At 43.5% G+C, this 18,261-nt stretch overlaps 1 protein-coding gene across 1 annotated transcript in view; it reads left to right on the forward strand.

Moving 5' to 3' along the window:
* Positions 1-18,261, forward strand: part of TIAM2 (TIAM Rac1 associated GEF 2) — a 215,426-nt gene that overhangs the window by 114,287 nt on the left and 82,878 nt on the right. The window contains exons 7-8 of the mRNA XM_057739331.1: positions 6,108-6,280; positions 8,605-8,829. Of these exons, the coding sequence (XP_057595314.1) occupies positions 6,108-6,280; positions 8,605-8,829 (398 nt within the window). The remainder of the gene's footprint in view (positions 1-6,107; positions 6,281-8,604; positions 8,830-18,261) is intronic.

Here is an 18,261-nt window from a genome sequence, read left to right on the forward strand (position 1 = left end):
AAATAGGTAATGATTGAATTTAATAACTATTGCTTATTATGTTATAGGTGTTTCTATAGCATTCTTTAATACTTTTCCTGCATCTGGGGGGTGCCAGAGGAGCCCCAAATAAGTAACCAAATGTAGTTTAGTTATTTGGAATATAGATCATAAATTCTGCACATGTTCAGGACTCCACAACTAAGAATTTCATGTGCATTATTTGATTTGTGTCACCCCACTTTTATGAACTGAGAGATTCTAATTGTCATCACAGACACATGCTTTTTTTTTTTTTTTGATGCAAAGGAAGTAAGAGCATTTGCTTTGTTAAAACGATAAAGGTTTCTCACAGGCATTGCCATTTAAAAATTACAGTTGCCATGCTCACTGTGGATGGGTAGATTATTCTAAGTGATTTAAGGCTCTGAGTCAGCATCATGTTGATTTATACAGATGTGAACACAAAGCAGCCCCACAGCCTCTGGCATTTCTGCACAGCTGTCTTGTGACTCTTTGTCAGAGGAACCTGGTGTGGTGTGCGAAGTCATACCTCATTAGCGACTGCCACCCTTCCTGGTCACGGGAGAAAGCAGAAACGAGAATCTGCACAGAGTGCGTGTGAAAGGCCTGGAGCCGTCCTGAGTGCTCCCCTTATTTAGAGACTGTGAGCCCTGGGGAGCTGGCCTCAATTGATAATTACCCAGAAGCGCCTCTGGGAAAGGTGCACCTGCAAAGGCACCTCATCTCCTTTCCCTAGCAAACTGGAGGGTTTATAAAACCCAAGACCCAGCATCCCACACGGATGCAGTCCTCTTTCCCAGTTCCATATTTGGATCCCTGTGACACCTTGTGGGCGAGGAAGGCAAAGAGCTTACCCAGTTTGGGTGTACTGGGGAGTTGAGGTCTTCTGCTGGATGACTGGAGAGAATTGGAATAATGGGTTGAATCCAGCAAGATAACATTTTGAAGGGATAAGTGATGCTTTAAGGTTTAATAATCAAATACCGACCCAGGTACAGGATAGGGAGATATAGCTGCAGAGTATCACAAGAAAAAAAGATTCGGGGATTTGATTTGCAGGCCATTCAGAATGAGCTTCTGCTGTGATGAGGCTAAAATGAAAATAAATGTGACTTAAAGAGCACACGTGGTCGTTGGCTACATCATTAGAGGTGTCATGTGGTCTGCAGTGCCGTCATTCCCTGCTGCCTCTGCCCTGGTCAGAGCCGGCCGTTTCTCTCCTTAGGGGCAGGATGTTGCAGGAGACTTATTCATAAATGATACAATGGGTCTTGAAAAAGCTCCAGCTGAAGAGGGGAGTGAAAATGTCCCCTCAGGGGAGTGAATGTCTGGAATTGTTTGTGACTTACAATCTGAAGCCGCATGCTTTTCATGTAGTATTTAGAATGGATGCACTGTACTCTAGAGTATATCATGCATTTAAAAAAAAATTATTTATTTATTTGGTTGTGCCGGATCTTAATGGCAGCAGGCAGGCTCCTTAGTTGTGGCATGTGAACTCTCAGTTTCGGCATGCATGTGGGATCTAGTTCCCTGACTAGGGCTCGAAGCTGCGCCCCCTGCATTGTGAGCTTGGAGTCTTAACCACTGAGCCACCAGGGAAGTCTCCATCTTTTATTAACATAAAATTTGTTTATTAAAATTGATGTTTTGGGACATTGTTCCCTGCCTGTCTTATGGCTTTGAAAACCCCCAGTGTACAGCCCATGGTGGTAGGGGGAACTAGTGGTGGTGGGTGTATGTGTGTTCATATTCTACTTTAAGAAGCAGGGCCATAGGTGACACCAAAAGGATTTAGAGCCATGCCACGTGGAGGATGACATAAGGATCTAGCAGCATTTAACCTGGAGGAATGAGAACTGGGGTGACCGTATAACGGTCTGTAGGAGAGACACTGAATTTATTCTGGCTCATCAGAGGTTGGGACAGGGCTAATAGGTGGAAGACAAGCTGATCGTGAATTAATGTAAAAATACAGCAGAAAAAATAAAAAACCAACCCACTGCCTTCCTGAGTTCCCTGCTACTGGAGACGTTTGTGCAGCACCAGATTGCTGGAGGCTTCCTGGGGGAAGTTCAGGCAGGTATTACTTCAGATTGGAAGAGGGTATCTCCAGGACCCTGTCCTGGCAGCTATCCTGGGAACTTCTGGCTGCTGACTTCAGGGGCAGAGATGGTCCTGACTTGTCTCTGACCACTGCAAGATCCACAATCCTGCCTGGGCCCTTGCTGGTTAAACACTTGAAGATCCATGGATAAAGGGTGCTTTGTAGTTGTAAATGTTACAAAGCACACATCCCTTTGTTTCCTTTGCAGCCAAGAAAAGGCATAGGATAAAGGCATGGGATAAAGATGTTTTTTTTCCCCAGCATAACCTTTTCCATGTGGTTTTCTACACCTCTTTCCTCTGGGAATTCAGTATGTTGAGTTCAACTTTCTTGGCTTAGAATCCAATTGTAATGTTTGGATTTAACTATTTGGTTTAATTGTAGTTAAAAACATATATGTGTGCGTGCGTGTGTGTATATATATATACACACACACGTACATTTAAGCAGAATTTTTAAATTATCCTTGAAGTCTCTATGTAAATAAAGTAGAAACAGTGTTTTTCAGAGAGAGCAGCTATCAGCCAGCCATCTGGTTGCCCACCTACATCGAATGTATAGGTATGCTAAGAGCGCAAATGTTTTTTAGGATTTGGCGGATGTAATAAATTTTTAGCAAGGGGAATTCTGCTTTCCATCTGTCTTTTCCAATGAGTGGATTTTTGTGCAGTTCACGGGGGACTTCCTGGGCAGAATAGTTGGCAAGGGGGATAAAGCTATCCCTCAGAATGCACAATACATGACCGATGTCAGGCGGGGGGTTTGTAAAGGAAGTTTAAGATGCTGGTCATTCTGCCTGTGACAGGGAAGGAGGGATAAGTGTGGGTGAGATGGTGACGATGAGAAGGTGGATTTGAAGGGAGACCAAGACTAATTTCTCTCCTTTCACTGGTGATATTTCTACTAATACCACCTCTTCTCATCTTGTGCCTCCACTGCCATTCTGATCTGTTTTCTCTTTCTGCTTCCCCTCACAACCGTCCAGGCCAACAGCAGCTCCAAGGCAGGGGCTGGGCAGGGCTGACAGCCACAGCACTTGGGGGGCACTGACATGGGTGCAGCCCCTTTCCATCAGCCTTATGGCCCCCTCATCAGAGCTGCAGGTTAAGTTAAACCTGATGTAATAGATTTACGATTGATTTCCTGTTCTTTGAATTTGATTGCAACAAAAATTCTGCATATTGTTTGACATCCTGACCTGGTTCTAAAACAAATGTCCTGTTTTGGTTTCACGCTTCCACGGTAGAGCTGCATTCTGTCATCAGGGGAATGTTAGGGTGGACAGCATCTTGGCATCTGTCCAGGATTGTGTTCATTTCCTCTAGATGGAGTGATTCAAACCCCTGCCACTGGGAGCTCAATGTTAGGGGTGCTGGGAAGTGAACATTAACCCACTGGAGAGAATTTGGACTTGGGTGGAGCTGGTGCTACTCTGGCACCTTTACCCTGGTCCTCGGGGCCCCAGGTCATGGGATGTTGCATGTGCAGCAGTGGTGTCAGACAACCTTTTCCTAATGGAAAGACTGGGGGGTTGTTTCGAAGTGTATCAGTGGCTGAAAGAAGAGACTGGCTCCGACCTGAAGCAGCAGCTCTGGTCATAAACCTCTCGCTCCTTTCCCTTGTTCTGAGAGGCTTTCACAGACTCTGAGTTTGGATGAGTTGGGTTTTTTTGTTTGTTTGTTTGTTTTATAAATTTATGTATTTATTTTTGGTTGTGTTGAGTCTTCGTTGCTGCACATGGGCTTTTTCTAGTTGTGGCGAGCGGGGGCTACTCTCCACTGTGGTGCATGAGCTCCTCATTGCGGTGGCTTCTCTTGTTGTGGAGCACGGGCTCTAGGCATGTGGGCTTCAGTAGTTGCAGCACATGGGTTCAATAGTTGTAGCTCAAGGGCTCTAGAGAGCAGGCTCAGTACTTGTGGCTCATGGACTCAGTTGCTCCACAGCATGTGGAATCTTCCCAGACCAGGGATCGAACCTGTGTCCCCTGCATTGGCAGGCAGATTCTTAACCACTGTGCCACCTAGGAAGTCCCTGGGTGAGTTTTGATTGTGGGAGGAGAGATTGCTCAGTGCTTATTGAGATCAGAAAGTACCATGGAGGAAGAAAGTGCTGTCTCAGGGATGCTGTTTCTGGGACAGAGCTAGGGTCCTGCATTTTTTTCCTCCAGTACTATGCTGGATTCCATTATATAAACTTGTTCATCCATATTAAAATCTGTTTTTATTTTTATTTTATTTATTTATATATTTATTTTTATACATCTTTATTGGATTATAATTGCTTTCAATGTTGTGTTAGTGTCTGCTGTACAGCAAAGTGAATCAGCTGTATGTGTACATATATCCCCATGTCCCCTCCCTCTTGAGCCTCCCTTCCACCCTCCCTATCCCACCCCACTAGGTCATCACAAAGCACCGGGCTGATCTCCCTGTGCCACGCAGCGGCTTCCCACTAGCTATCTATTTTACACTTGATAGTATATGCATGTCAGTGCTGCTCTCTCTCTCACTACATCCCAGCCTCCCCTAAGATCTGCTTTTAAAGGAAGAAATGAAACTGGTATGAGTGAGAGAGTTTTCAAAACGTGTAAACTTTTATGAATGAAGACTCAGAACATTGTAGGGTAGAGCCGTCATGAGTGGGCCCCAACCATTTACAGTGCCGGCTGGCGCTTCGTTAACTGTCAGCGTTAAAGGTATTTGCAAAGCAGGGGATGGTGACCATATCATCATGGTGACCTTATCATTCATTAGCACATGAGAAGTGCTTGAAGATATTGATTGGCTGAAGCTTTTAAGGGATATTCAACAAGTGAACATACTTGTGAGCACTTTAGATTTTGCTTAAAAGTCACCTCTCATTAGAAAGCATTCCTATTGAATTATCAAAGCAGACCTTTAGTAATTTCTACCTACACTATTTTATTAGCTTATCAGAGCAAGGCCATGTACCTGCAAGCAGCACTTTAGGGTAATATTTTAAAATACAGGGACATGTAGTTTCATTTTCCTCTCTTAATCTAAATTAGTAAATTATAGTAATATTTCCTATCGCTATGAGATAAGAGAATATATTAAAATTAGGTTATTCTGCATGGCATTTGGAGAATAAACTGCCATTCTCACAAATGGCAACGTTCCCCAGGTAAACTCAGTTCTTGTGACCACACACTGTCAATGTAGATGCTCGCTTAGTTAATGAATATGGGGTTTTCTTCTGTCTTCCACATTAGATCTAAGAAGTGTGGTCTTGCGGTTAAGAAGGAGGGCTCTGCAGCCAGGGTGCCTGGGTTCAGATCCTGTTCCACCGCAGTCCAGCTATGGGACCTACAAAGGTTTTACAGATGGAAAACCTGAGAGGTCTGTAAAATGGGACTAATAACCACACCTGTCTTCTAAGGCTGCTTTGGGGACCAAATGAACCAGTGCATGTGAAGTACTTAGAGGATTTCCCGACACAGAGTAAGGAAGTATAAATGCTTGGTATTGTTATTACCAATACCACATTTACAAAAAAATCTCGTTTTCCTCCTAATTGATGATAACACAACTAGACATGCTTTGGATACCAGATTTCCTTTTGTATTAGTCTCATTCAGTCCCTTTCTCTCTTTTTCTTTCTTTCTTTCTTTCTTTCTTTCTTTCTTTCTTTCTTTCTTTCTTTCTTTCTTTCTTTCTTTCTTTCTTCTTTCTTTCTTTCTTTCTTTCTTTCTTTCTTTCTTTCTTTCTTTCTTTCTTTCTTCCTTCCTTCCTTCCTTCCTTCCTTCCTTCCTTCCTTCCTTCCTTCCTTCCTTTCTTTCGTTCCTTCCTTCCTCTCTCTCTCTCTTTCTTCCTCTCTCCCTCTTTCCCTTCCTCTTTCTTTCTTCCCTTTTCCTCCCTTCCTCCTTTCCTTCCTTCCCCTTTTTTTTTTAAAGATATATCCCTAACTTCTCATTCCTTCCCTAGATAGACCCTCAGAACGTGTGACAGGGACAGTGCTGTGCTTCTCTTTTTCACAGGATGCACGCTGCTGTTTTACGAGACCTATGGGAAGAATTCCATGGATCAGAGTAGTGCCCCTCGGTGTGCCCTGTTTGCTGAAGACAGCATAGTGCAGGCCGTCCCAGAACATCCCAAGAAGGAAAATGTCTTCTGCCTCAGCAACTCCTTTGGAGACGTCTACCTTTTCCAGGTACTGCCAAGCTTTCTAAACATAGGGTGTAGAGGCTTGTGTCCTGTTAGCGTGAGAAGGACCAGAATTAAAAGGCATAACTTAGTGATGAAATAGATTAAAAGCTGTTAGACTTTGGATTAAGGTTTAAGCAAGAGAATTGGCCTCTGCTAACTGTGAGGCACGGTGCAGGGCCATTGCAAATGCAGTCATTCACCCAGCAAGCATTTCTTGGGTGTCCACCTGTGAAGAGCCAGGCTGTAGCCCCTGGGCTGCTCTTCAGGATACAAAGAAAAATTCTGTTCTGGAGCAGCTTGTGACCTAGTGAGTGCAAGATCTGAAATTCCCAGAGTGAAGGCTTTGTAAATGAAAACCCAGAGAATATGGACAGTAGAGGCTTAAGTTCTTTCCAAGAATCCGAATGGAAGTGAAGAAGCTTTTCAGGAAAACCCTCATTGACAAGTACTATAAGGTCTCATTACCCTGTGGAAGTGGTCTTAGGATGACAAGATTCAAGTTATCTACTGTTATGATTCTTAGAGTCTTTCTAGCAAAAGGTCAGGCTGAGGTGTGGCTCCTGGTGTTCTTGTTGAGTCTGCACGTCATCTTGGAATACTTACCAAGCTTCTCTGAGCTTCGGACCCTTCAATCAGTAGGATAATAGTAACTTCTAGGATTGCCTTAAGGGTAAACAATATAATATGTATGTGTTAAGTGCTAAAGAAATTCTAACTATTGTTACTGTTATTATTATTAATTAACTCCAAAGAAGTGTAGGGGGTGATAGACAGGAAATGTAGTGTGCTTCTGAAATGCCTCCGATTCCAAACCCAGTACTGCATGTAGACACAACATGAGCTATAGATTCTATCTGGCCGGAAGCTTCATGGAAAACCTCCTCCGTCCTGGATTCAGGTTTCTGATAAACTTGGTTCCGGCAGCCTCCAGGGCCCCTGCAGAACAATAGAGTTGTTTGGGGCTGCCTTTGGAAACTAGAGTTCTCCAGTGTTCTCGGCAATAGGATTTCCTAGCACGAACCTGGTAAGTGCCCTGGGCCCTAGCCTTACTGCTGTCCTCAACCTGACCTGACTGACAAGAGTCAGGGCCTGAGATGTGATTTTACTTCTCTTAACAGAAAGATTTTCTTAAACTTTCTGTGATGCTTTAAAGCAAAGTAACGAACTGGTGTTCATCTGAATTGTAGGGAAGGTAAGTACGTTGGATTAAATCTCCACGGACTTAGGGGCAAGTATGAAATGAGTATTTTATTTTGTGATTCAGGAAAATTTCTCCTAGTTTTGAAGAAATTTTCCCAATAGGTCCCACTGTATGATCCCAGAGGCCACTGGAGGATTAACCTGGTGGTGTGAACGTGTGTGCCTGTTCTGGGCATTAGGGGAAACTGAACGTGCGTTTCAGCCTGCCTAGCATCATACATTTTTGCCCGTTCTGCTTTGTTCAGACTTTCTTTACTATTTTTAAAATAAATTATTCTTATATGAAAATACTGTATGGTCATTGTGCCTGAAGGTACTGAAGGACAGAAAAAGAAAACCGCTATCCACATTCCCGATACTCACAGACAACTATTTTATTATTATTGTGTCCTCCCCGAAATGTTCTTTTATTCTTATTTTTCATCATTGAGTCCATACCATAGATGAAATTTCATATCCAGACTTCAAAATGTAACATTTTAGTCCGAATATTTTCTTATCCTATTAAAATTATGAAGATAAACCCTATAGTATTTTCATATAAGAATAATTTATTTTAAAAATAGTAAAGAAAGTCTGAACAAAGCAGAATGGGCAAAAATGTATGATTCTAGGCAGGCTGAAGTGCACGTTCGGTTTCCCCTAATGCCCAGAACATGCACACACGTTCACACCGCGAGGTTAATCCTCCAGTGACCTCTGGGATCATACAGTGGGAACTATTGGGAAAATTTCTTTAAAACTAAGGGTATTTTTCCTGAGTCACTAAATTAGATACTCATTTCATACTTGCCCGTAAGTCCATGGAGATTTTTAGAGAGCGTCGTGATGTACACTGCGTGGATGTACCCTGGTTTTCTTATTACTCCCCTGTTGGTGTACAGCTTGATTCTAGTTTGTCTTCCCATCATCTCTGGAGCCACATGCCACCCTCGATGTTCTCACAGGCCCTCTGGAGTCAAGGAAGCCTGAGGACCTGAGTTGAGTGGTTGTGTATGTTTTTAAAATTAAACCGTTTTTATGAAGTGAGGATATTCTGGGATTTTACACATCCAAGCTCAGCCTGCCACTTTGGAGAACACTTTTGTGGTGAAACAATTCCAGATTGTTTCCTCCCCCTGTGTGTAGGCCACCAGCCAGACAGATCTTGAGAACTGGGTCACTGCCATCCACTCGGCCTGTGCATCCCTTTTCGCTAAGAAGCACGGCAAAGAGGACACAGTTCGGCTGCTGAAGAACCAGACCAGAAGCCTGGTTCAGAAGATAGATATGGACAGCAAGATGAAGAAGATGGCGGAGTTACAGCTGTCCGTGGTGAACGACCCGAAGAACAGGAAAGCCATAGAGAACCAGGTACAGATTATTTACGCGTGTCTCCTCCCATTGCTGATGTCACTCACAGCACACTCAGAGGGGGAGTGGTTTCTCTAGCTTTTTGGTTCAAGTACTTAATGGCTGCACTTCTGTCCTATGGGGGATGTGATGTGCTTTGCACACCTTTGGTGGCTGTGTATGTATAGTGGAACATTCTGTGACCAAGTCTTGTTTCCTGGTATTGAGTAGCTCCTTCTTACCTAGCTGATTCTCTCATACATTTGCACTTTCGGAACAAGATTTGTATAATAAAACTATTGGAAGATCGGACAGGTAAGATTCTGATACAAAGGATGGCTTCGGAAAGAGTGGTTTGGTTTAACACAGCCATCCCTGTGTCTGTGGATTTGGAAAAAAAAAACCACTATTTTGTTTGTTTTTTCTGTTTATAGCAGATAAGGTGCTAAGGCAAATGCTTTCTTTGGCCTGTTTCCACATTCATATAATAATTAAACAGCTACTCCCTATGCTGTTTGTATTTTAGAGGAGGGAAAGCAGTTTGGTTTCTATTTTCCTTTACTCAGACAACCTGGACACTTAGACAAATGTCAGTGAAATTTCTAGCTCCCTTCTCTTCATTCGGCTTGGGAAACAGACTGAGATAGAGATTTGCATGTGGGGACTTTTATTAGGAATGCTCTCAGGAGTAAGGGAGCAGGATTAAGGAGGGACTCGTTGAATTGTGCTGAGCTCATCCTACAGGGATCTCGGGAGCTGGGGTGGCCATTCAGAGTTGCCTGCTTCCACTGAGGCATGCCGTGTCTACTGGTCAAGGCAGCTACCTTCAGAGGAGGCGGGTTCCCAGAGAGGGACCTGTTCTTGTGCCATGAGCAGCTAAGAATGCCTCTGTCTTGAAAGAGGGATCTGGCAATGTACAACAGTCCCTTCAAAATCAGTGTCAGATGATTTGAGAACCTGAAGAGGGGTAGGGGGAAGATGGGTTGGTGTGTTGCTGAGTTTTTCATCCTTTTTACTCTGTAAATTATTATAGAGAGACCAGGTTCTTTAAAAAAAATTCCATGGCAATACAACAATTTGGACTCCCCATTTGAAAAGAATTTTCCCTGTAGCATTTGACTAAAACCACAAGTTAAATAACACATTATCAATCCTCTATTTGTGTTTGAATGTTTAACCTTGCTCAGAATTTTTTTTCTGTCTGCATGTATATGAAGAACTTAGAATGTGTAGAAAGAAATTTCTGGATGTAAGTAAGAAACTGACGAAAGGCATGCATTCAAATGATATGTTTGTGATACACTAAGAATTTAGAATTTATCAATTGGCAATAGTAAAATAAGCAAGTAATTCCCATCTCTTGCCCCCCTCATCAAGTATTTCTAAATGATGGTGCAGTTGAGACAGATCTTCTGATGATACCTGGATCCACTTTTGCTTCTCGTTTTCTGATATCCTGTGTTGTCTTTCTCCCTTCTGGGTTCCTCCCTCTCGCTTTTTGTCTGTCTTCAGTTATTGACATACCTAGCAGATGCCTATAGCTTCAAAAAATAAAAGTAATTATAAAATAGGGACCCCATTTCTAAGAAATGCATCATTTAGTTAGAAGGGAGGCCTCATAAACATGAAACGAAAGAGTATTCTAGAATGGTATACGTTAGTACCAACTGACATAGTCATCAGATGCTGTGAGGGACCAGGGATTGAGCTGTGCCGTGATCTAGAGGAGGTGGAGGAAACTTCCTGGAAGAATATGGCCTTAGAAAATTGGTAAGAGTTGTGTTGGTATGAAAGCTGATTCAGGCTGGGAGGAGGGCGGGGCGCATAGTAGGACAATGCGGAGGTACAGCTGGCCCTTGAATAGCACGAGGATTAGGGGCTCCAACCCTCCAGCAGTCTAAAACCCATGTATAACTTACAGCTGGCCCTCTCTATTCAACCAACCATGATCGTGTGCTACTAGAGTATTTAGGAAAAAAAAAAAAAAAATCTGCATGTAAGTGGACCCATGCAGTTCAAATGCTTGTTGTTCAGGGGTCAACTGAAGCAGTAACAGAGTGGTGGCTTGGGGCTCCTGGGCACACGGGAGTAGAGGTGTGGGCTAGGAAGGGATGAACAGCTGGCAGTTTGGTGGGACAGGTACTGGTGCAGCTGTCTCAGGGTCTTAAAAATAACCCTGGGATGTAAAGTTTATTATAGCATCTAGATCTCAGGGAGGAATATAGGTTTTTAAGTTGGGGCGAAAACTGTGATGGATGCATTATCTTTGGAAGATTAATCTGGCAGTGGCTTGGGGGTGGGGGGGCGGTGGCAGATGGAAGTGGAGAAAGGTATTGAGTGGTGGGATGGTCCTGATCTGGATGTGCAGTTATGAAGGCCTGGTCAAGAGTAGCACGGCAGAAGTTTAACAATTTATATGGAAAATGTTACATCATTCTCTATAATTTTGTAGAATGTTAAAGATAGGTTCCTATGCTTCCTATGAATTGAAACGTTCCTTCCTCAAACAGAATATGCTATTTATGTCAGGAGTGCCAGCTAGCAAACTATGAACTACAAAATAGTGTTTCCAAGGAACTGAAAAGGAAGCTGAAACTGCCAAGGAGAATGAAGGGAGTGGAAGGGTTTGGAGGCTTTTGATAAGGAGCAGCTTCTGGGGAGAGACACCGCTCTGCCCTTGGCCTGCTTCTGCCCAGAAGCCTCACGCTGCTCGTGTCTGGGAAGAGTTCTGGTCCGGAGGCGGGTCCTGACAGCCCAGCTTTCTGTCTGAGACATGTAGGGATGTGATGCTGTGTTACATTTACACGACAGATCAAAAAGCTTGAGGAGAAGGAGAAGTGGTTTTCCCCACATTTTCTCCATACCATGTCTCCCCTGGGGCCCATAATTTCCAGGATCCGAAAGCCACAATAGTCTGTCATCAGAGATGCCACTCATGGATTCAAGTGCCCCAATTAAAAATCTCATACTGATATTAGTGGGAAAAGGTATAGTTTTAACTTTGACTGGCTCTCTAAAATTTAAATTCAAAGTCATGCTTTAGTCCAGTGAGGAGATGCCCAACTTGGAGTTTTCAGGTCCTTGTATGTTGTCAAATGCGTAGGTCCAGGGAGAGAAAAGGGAAACTGGGCAACATTGAGAAAGTCCTGGCCTTTTTTTCCCCCTTCTTTTTCTTTCGCTCTTTATGGCCACAAGAAGTCCAAGCAAACATTTTTAAAAATTTAAATTTTTATTAAATGTAGCTTTATTTGTTTTCTCATTGGTAAATGCTTAATTTATGATGTCAAAAGTGGTGCTGTTCTCTCTTGGGAGGGGGGAATTACTTTCACATAGACCCCTACACAAATCCAAGGCTCTAGGGTGGTCAGTTGGCCTGAAGAGAAGCTCTTTTAAAGAATTGGGGTAATTATCACTTGTGGCCTATTATGCATTCTTTGACAGAATCATTACGTCAGTCATTTTAAGCACACTGTCCTAATACTGCTGATTTTCACTTCATTTCTCCCCTCCCCCACCCCCTCGCTCTCACCCCATCCCCGAACACCCTTCCCCCACTCCCCTCCCCTGCACACATTCACCTTCTCATATTACGCTTCTGAATTTCTGGTAAGAAACAACTTGGGTTGATCTTTAGACATTCCACCTAAAAATATTCTCCTGACCATATCGGCAATTGTTAAGGTTGTAATTTATTCATGTTTTCCCAGAAGGCTTTGTGGTGGGTAACATGAGTTGCATTTGCTGTACCCACTGTCCTTAACTCATTTGCCAGATGGTTGTAAAGAGAGCTATTTGTTCTTTACTTGCAGACACAAGAGTGTGAAGCATTAAGGAGGGAAACAAGCACATGCTTAGAATTACTTTTATGAGATGGTTTTGGACTAGAGAATGTTCTGTGACGCCACAAAGGCAAAGGTATTTACAAATCAAGATCTATAAGAACATGATCTCCTAAATGTCCCCAAAGCATATAGTTTTCTCTAAAGTGCCTTTTAAAAACTTCTTTAAAAGAGCAGTGCTTTATCTAGTTACCATTTAAAAATCTCAACTTCACTATATTTTATTTTACTTAAAAAAAGATATTTATTTACGTAGCACTTTCCCCCAGAGATCCCAAGAACCTCAGATAAAGTCATTTATAGCCTAATAATAGCTGAACTGAGAGTGCACGTTACATCATAGGACATAAAGCCTCTACAGCAGGTTTTCTTTGAAGGCTTTGGTGGAGGAGATCATTGTCAGTGCCCTTTCCGGATAACAAGACACGATCACAGTAAAAACGGCTGAATTTCATACCGTTGTGTGGGGACATGCTTTGCTTAAAGGAGACCATCGTATGGTCTTGTCCCCAGGCCTTTCGGGGACTCTGGGGCAGGATGACGCAGCTTGCATTTGGCCGTGTCCAATGTGGAACAGACCGTCCACATGTCAGATCCTTTGAAGTTCTGAGGGAGGAAGAGCTGTAAATTAAGTCCAGTTTGTACTTTATTTTCCTTTCCGTTTATTATTTTAAACAAGTAAACAAGGACAAAACCTCCCCACCCTTAGGCGGTCTTGGCCTCCTCCCAGACGGCTACCCCTCCCGATCTTGACTCTCTCTGGGCCTTTCTCACTTCCCAGGGTTAGTTAGGCTGGGAGGGAGGAAGCAGGGGAGCAGGGAGGTGATGTCATGGGAGGAGCAAGCTGTCAGCCAGTGGACTTTGGACTGCGCTGGGTTTTGTGAACCATGGGCGTCATTTTCAATATTAAAGTTTTAAAATATAAAGAGGATGGATTGAACTCAGACCATTGGAGACTGCGGTGAAGACAACAAAGTGAACAAAGCCTTGAGGAAAATATGATCTGGGGGGTGTTGGGGGAAGCAATTTGGGGGATAAAGCATCAGAGGGTATTTGTAAAGGGGGTTTGAGGGAGACAAGGCCAGATTACGAGGGGCTGGGCCAGGACAAGGCTTCCTTCAGCAGGCCACCGGGACATGGTGGAAGTGCTGAGGGCGGGAGGTTGACATTCAGTCTAGTTCAGTGAACGTTTACTAAGTGCAGACTCTGGGCCAGGCGAGCACGCACACTGAGAATTTGAAGAAGATGCTCTCTAGGTCCTCAGGGTGCTTGTGGTCTAGCAGCATGACAGGCAGCTGAGCGTATACTTTCAACATAATAGAATGAATTCAGAGCAGGTGATATTCCAGAGTGGTGTGGAAGACACACTGTGGAAGTTTAGCCTCCTGTGTAGTCATGGAGGACTTCCTGGTGGAGGGATGCCTGCATTGCTTCTGGAAGAATGAGGAGTTTACCAGTAGAGGAATGTCGAAGGGAAGTCCAGGTTGGCATGAGCCCAGGCAGAGCGCTCCGAAATGCGGCAGTCACCCTGGCAGTTTGAATGTTCAGCACACGACGTGCAGTTGGTTAGAGCAGAGGGGTAAGCGGGACTGGGGGACTGTCTTCTCTCTTCCCTGTAGGGCTGCAGAGGCTGCCAGTTCTGCCCTTCTCTTTCCTCAGAAGCCTCTGCCACACAAAGCCAGAGTGGTCTGCATGTAAAAAGCAAATCTGCCCATAGAGATCCCTCAGTGGCTCCCCACTGCTTACAAGAGAAAGTCCCTGACAGCCTCTCCCCACCTTGACCTTTAGCTACAACACAACTTCCTGTAGGTTCCACGTCTGTCTTTGCGTTTTCCCTCAGGTGGAGAGGACCCACGCAGACCACACACCCACATGCCCCCTCCCCCGTCATCAGACTCACTCCTGCTCATCTGTGATGAAGGGTTCAGCTCCTCCTTGATCTCCTCCCCCACCCCTCCATCAGGGACCCTTCTATACACCCATAAGTCTCGGAGTCTCTCTCACACTGTTTTGTAATGATCCCTTTGTGTGTGAGGTGGCTCCTAGTATGAAATAAGAGCTCCCAAAGGATGGGTAACTTTCCCACCATCTGTTTCCCTGGTACTTAGCTCAAGGTAACAAGTGGACACACATGTGTCTCCTTTCCTCTTCCCTGGGGTGGTGCCCACCCCAGCCCCTCACCAGCTCCTGGCTTCTTTCCTTCAGACTTCACTCTTTCATTTCCCAAGGGACATCCTCTCCTCTGCCTCACTCTCCATCCTCATGGTTTCCAAGTCTCCTTCTTACGGCTCCTGTCTCAGGCCAGGATCCTGTATGATTCTACAGTAACCCCCTGTGGTCAGGTTGTCTGTATCACTCACCTGATGGATGAGAGGGTAGGCTCTGGGAGAAGTGCTGGAAACGGTCTGATGTCACACAGCTGTCAAGGGGCGGAGCTTCAAGACGAATCTGCACTCCTAACCAAATCAAGCCTCTCAATAAGACTTTTGTGAATCAGATTGTGCTTCGCTTGCTAAAGAACCATGTGGTGAATGGTTTTGTGTAAGGTAGAAATTGATCCTTAATGTACTTGTTTTCATAACGTGGATTTTTCAGCTTGATTTGATGGGAAATGTGTTTATTATGAATGCACTCGGCAAGTGAATTTTATGGCGTGTGAATTATATCTCAAAGGGACAAACAAAACAAACTGATTTTCTAAACCAGTAGCTGGTTCTAACTACCAGTTGACTTCAGTGTCTTCTGTGTCACTAGCTGGGTTCTTCTGAGGAGGTAGGTTTTAGTGCTTGGAAAATTTTGCATGGGAGTTTTTCAACTTACTCTGCCAAAAAGGAAAAACTAACTATCTTTTAGGAGCAACCTAGAAATGGACAAATGACCAAATACTGTGATCAAATGACTAAACTGTAGCAAATATTTTTCTAGGAGTGTTGGGTGTGGCAGGAATGTACTTGTCATCTTTTTTATGTCACTTATTCATCTGTTATTTTTAGCATTAACCTTCATCTCCTCCCCTCCCACTTTCTAGAGCAGATCATAGCCTTTCTGAGCTCATTAAATAAATATAACTCTATTAGCAATAAAGAGGAAACTTTTGCTTTGCATTTGTGTCAGTGCTTAAAAAATGGGTGTTTTCCACCTTAATGTTTTGTTAATAATTTTTCTTTTACAAAGGAAAGGTAATGAAAACTTCCTTTGCGTGAGTTTTCTTCATTCGTGTTATTTTTGTGTTTTCTGCACAGATGCTAAAGAAATGAAAGCTCAAACTGCATAGAAGTTGAGTTTTGATTTTCACGTTCTGATGAAATTAACGTCTAGAGGCAGTTATCAGTATTTACGGAATGTAGAAGAGAGGGGGGAAGAGACAGTTTTGGTTTAAAGGAATTGATTTGGAGCATTTTCAGTTTTGATCATGTTAGGAAAAATCTCCAAAAATTCCCTGATAAATGCGAGATTGGATAATATTACTATTTTGCTGCTGCTGATTGAAATTTACTGCAGTTGTATGTATCATGGATAAAAAACTGTCTTCTACTTCTCCCTTTCATTTAAAAAAAGTATCCTTATCTCATCTTTTGCGGGATAAAGGGATAAAAATAAAATGTTTTTTCCTTTTAGTTTACATTAAATTTGGGCTGAAGTTGAATATCAAGGCTGGTTAGGAAATTGGGAGGCAAGATGTTCACCCTAGTGAGAGTGCGGATGCCTTCTCTATAGGACATCTGGGGATTTGTGGCGAGAAATACAGTTGACAATTAGATGAAAATTAAAATGAAAGTTGCTGAGTAATTTCTGGTTAGTGCATGATACCCACCTTATGAGCGAGAGGACGTGGGGCTCAGGGCTGCGTTCTAAGTTCTCCATGGAAGCTTGTTCCCACGTGTTGTTCCCATCAGGATCAGCCTGGGGCCTTGGCCAGCCTGGAGGGGCCAGCTTATTGTGTGACCCTGGTCTAGTCACTTCCCTCCTGGGCCTCAGTCTCCTCTGCTGAGAAATGAAGGTCTGGTGACCCTAACTGCCTTGCAAGCTCATTGCCTGTGTCCACAGACTTTTCCAGTATTATGAGGTCTGTACTGAGCTTGTGAGTGTGGCCTGTGTACTTCTCTCCTCCCTCCAAGTAACCCAAGCACCTGAATCTATGTCTTTACTGGACTCTTACCTGCATATTCTTCCACATCCTACTCTACAACTTCGGTGAGTCCATGGATAGAAATATCCAATATTTGATTGTTTCTTATCCAACCACAGATCCTCATTTGAACACTGTCTTCAATTCTCTCCATAAAGAACCATGCCCTTAAAAGCAAGATAAATATTATCCTTCAATATGGACTAGCTGTGTGACTAATGATGGCTTTACTCTGCCACAGAGCTCTGTGGGGATGAAGGATGTATTAGTCAGGGTTCTCCAGAGAAACAGGACCATGTGTGAAAAATACATTTGTAAAGAGATTTATTATAAGAAATTGGCTCATGTGATTATGGAGATGGGCAGGTCCCAAGATCTGCAGTGAGTCAGCCAGCTGCAGACCCAGGAGAGTGGATGGTGTGGTTTCCATCTGAAGACTGGCAGGCTGGAGACCAGGATGAGCCAATATTTCAGTTCTAGTCCAAAGGCAGCAAAAAAGCCAGTATCCCAGTTTGAATGCCATCAGGCAGGAGGAATCCTGCTTGGGGAGGGTCAGAGCATTTGTTCTAGCCAAGCTTTCAACTGGTTGGACAAGGCCCACCCACATGAGGGAGAGCAGTGTGCTTTACTCACTCTACCCATTTAAATGGTAATCTCATCCCAAACACTCTCATAGAAACACCCAGATTAGTGTTTGACCACACACCTGGCACTCCCCGCGTGGTCCAGTCAAGTTGACACACAGAATTAACAATCACAAAGGCTCAGTCAAGATCAGCATAGGAAACATCATTGAAATGGAAAGTCATAAGTCCCTTCTCATTTGCATTTTCTACTCAGTTCAGAGTAAAAGTTTACTCTACAATGTGCGGTATTGATTGAGATACTAGTTCTTTTGAAACATGATCACATATATTAACAAACTTCTTGTTTGTTAAGGTCTGCTTTGGGCTCTTGGGGTCTCCCAGCCCCTTCTTTCTTTCAATAAACCTAAGTGCCTGAATCCATTTTCTTCCCATGAACTTACCTGTATTTTGTCCCAAGTTTTGGGTGGCGAGAACTAGGTGAAGATTATCAAAGCGTTTCTGACAAAATGTGAAGATTCCCTTTGTATTGTTTAGGATGTAACTGTTTTTTCTTTCCAGTGGTGCTTTGATGTGTAGTCATATAGCTACATTAAATGATGCCTTTAAAAATCTTTGTAAACTGCAGAAGTCAGTGAAAACGTGAGATTGTCATCTTCCCTGATCTATAGTGATTGGGTTTTGTTTCATTCCATAGTTTGTCTATTTAATCCTCTGTGGATGGCATGGGCTCTTTTATTGCCTGGTATCCGATGACTCATTGGTTCTCTTTCCTTCCATACCCCCCCTCCCCCTCTCCAGAGCCCCTAGAAAGCATCTCATAAGCTGTTTACATGGAGTTATAAATGAAGGATAAGCTTTAATACACTACCCAACCTAGAAATATCTGCATATTATTAGA

Source organism: Hippopotamus amphibius, chromosome 6, assembly GCF_030028045.1.
Source record: "Hippopotamus amphibius kiboko isolate mHipAmp2 chromosome 6, mHipAmp2.hap2, whole genome shotgun sequence".
NCBI lineage: Eukaryota > Metazoa > Chordata > Mammalia > Artiodactyla > Hippopotamidae > Hippopotamus > Hippopotamus amphibius.